This window comes from Cryphonectria parasitica (assembly GCF_011745365.1).
Source record: "Cryphonectria parasitica EP155 unplaced genomic scaffold M406scaffold_17, whole genome shotgun sequence".
Classification (NCBI taxonomy): domain Eukaryota; kingdom Fungi; phylum Ascomycota; class Sordariomycetes; order Diaporthales; family Cryphonectriaceae; genus Cryphonectria; species Cryphonectria parasitica.
This window is the reverse complement of record NW_024468925.1, coordinates 3067-5124: the sequence shown is the minus strand read 5'-3', so window position 1 is coordinate 5124 and position 2058 is coordinate 3067. Positions and strand designations below refer to the sequence as shown.

The following is a 2058-nucleotide window of genomic DNA, read 5'->3' as shown; positions in this document are numbered from 1 at the left end:
AGAGAACTATCCTAAATCTTCCTTACTCGAGAGATATATTAAGCAGTTGTTATCATAGCAGAATATTCAGCTGAGACTTCCATAATTAACAGAGTTCAATACTTGCTTCGAGAGAATGTTTTTGCTCAGTTGATTGGATTCCTGTTATCAAGCGATATTCATCTGGCATTCTTCCTGAACTGATTGCTATTTGTTCTTTCAGGATTGATAGCAGTTGCATGCAATATATTCTTGTTTGTTGCAGTTGTAGCAAGTAATGCTATTCCTCTTGCTATACTGCCTATTAGCAGCATTGAGTTTCATGGAATCAGCATGCATAGTGCTGCTCTAAGCTATACTGCTATATCAACTGCTATTCTTGTTCTAAAGTTTCTTGCCTATATTAGCTGGAAATCTTCAAATCTAGCTTCCTTCTTTCTTAAACTTCTCTACTTGTTATTCATACAGATAATTATCGATGCGGATAGCTTGATTGGAGAACATTGCAAAGTTCTCTAGCTAATTCTATTTGGAGATTTCATTCTTAACATTATCCTTGAATCCCTTGTAATAGTGCTTCATGAGATTCTTATTTTCTTATAAGAATTGCATTGAGAGTTGCTTGAATCTGATTGTATAAGCAGAAGCTAACTTGGTCTGTCTGAGATTCATAAGCTGCTGAGCTGTAATACATTCTTTATTGGAATTATCAAAGGTTTCTTTGAAAGCTTTTTCAAAGCTTTCAAAGGAATTAAATATATTCTTGATACCCTGAGTACATGTATTGGGATTGTTCTGATGCTCCAAGTAATTGCATAGAGAAGGCTTATATTAGATGAGAGCATTCTTTTCAAGATGAGTTTCTGCAAGGATAACTTTCTCAGATTTTATAGTAAACTAAGCTGTATAATGCAAAAAATATGCTCTGCAGTAGATAAGAAACTCATATAGCATTTTCTGGTTGCCATCATATATAGCAGGCTTATCCATCTTGTATATTTTTCCAGCGCCACTAATGATTGCAGAAGTGAACTGCGCCTGCTGAGCCTGTTGAGCTAGCTGAGCCTGTTGAGCTAGCTGAGCTTGTTGGTTGGCGATGGTAGCGCTCTGGGCCTGCTATTGTTTGTGCAGGTTCTGGATATGCTGAATAAGCTGATATATCTGGTTGATTAGTTCTTTCTGAGTAGGAGCATATGAGAATGAAGGGATTTCTGGAAAAGCTATTATATTCTGTATTGCTCAAGAGGTAATACTGAACCGTTCTTGAACAAGAATTATCAAAATGTAATAAGCACTGCAGCAATCCGAAGATTTCTAAGTATACAAAGAAGTTTATGCTAATAAGAGCAGTATTAAAGTATTAAATCCTTGAATACGGAACTATACAAATCCTAATAAGCAATGCAAATATTCACTGCTTTTGAAGCTATTTAGTATATGAAACTGAATACTTAGATTGATAACTGAAGAGCTATATATGAGATCTATCTAATGGAAATGAATGTGTTCTTATATATCCAGCTCTTCAGTGTAGCTCGTTGGGATTGCTGGCGAGCTTAGCGATCCAAGATGTGAAGCTCATTGGGATTGCTAGCGAGTCTAGCAATTCAAGGTGTAAAGCTTGTTGGGATTGCTAGCAAGCTCAACGATCCTCCCTCCTTTACAACCCTAACTCTGGGTTATGTAATCAATGCTTTGTCAGGACGTTGAGTCCTTGACACCTGGTCCCTGTTACTCGTGACCTGTTCTGTGATCTGCATGTTGAATGAGTCATAACACATTGATTATATAACTCAGAATTAGAGTTATAAGTACAGCTAATCAGAAAGAATAGCTTTGAATATATGCTATCCAGAGCTAGCAGAATAACTTGAATATATTGCTATTCAACATATCCATACTAAAGAACTGAATATATAAGAACACATTCATTATTATTAGATAGATTCAGTATATAGCTCTTCAGTTATTAATCTAAGTATTCAGTCTTATATACTGAGTAGCTTCAAAGGCAGTGAATACTTGCATTGCTTACTAGAACTTGTATAGTTCCGTATTCAAGGACTTAACACTTTAATA

At 35.7% G+C, this 2058-nt stretch overlaps 1 protein-coding gene across 1 annotated transcript; it reads right to left on the bottom strand.

The window, feature by feature from the left end:
• Positions 1 to 576: 576 nt before the first annotated feature.
• M406DRAFT_270311 (uncharacterized protein) lies at positions 577 to 810 on the bottom strand (the record flags this gene model as incomplete). Its single annotated transcript, XM_040918078.1, has 1 exon — positions 577 to 810. A coding segment is annotated over one exon (234 nt), but the record flags the coding sequence as incomplete, so codon positions are not given.
• Positions 811 to 2058: the final 1248 nt, after the last annotated feature.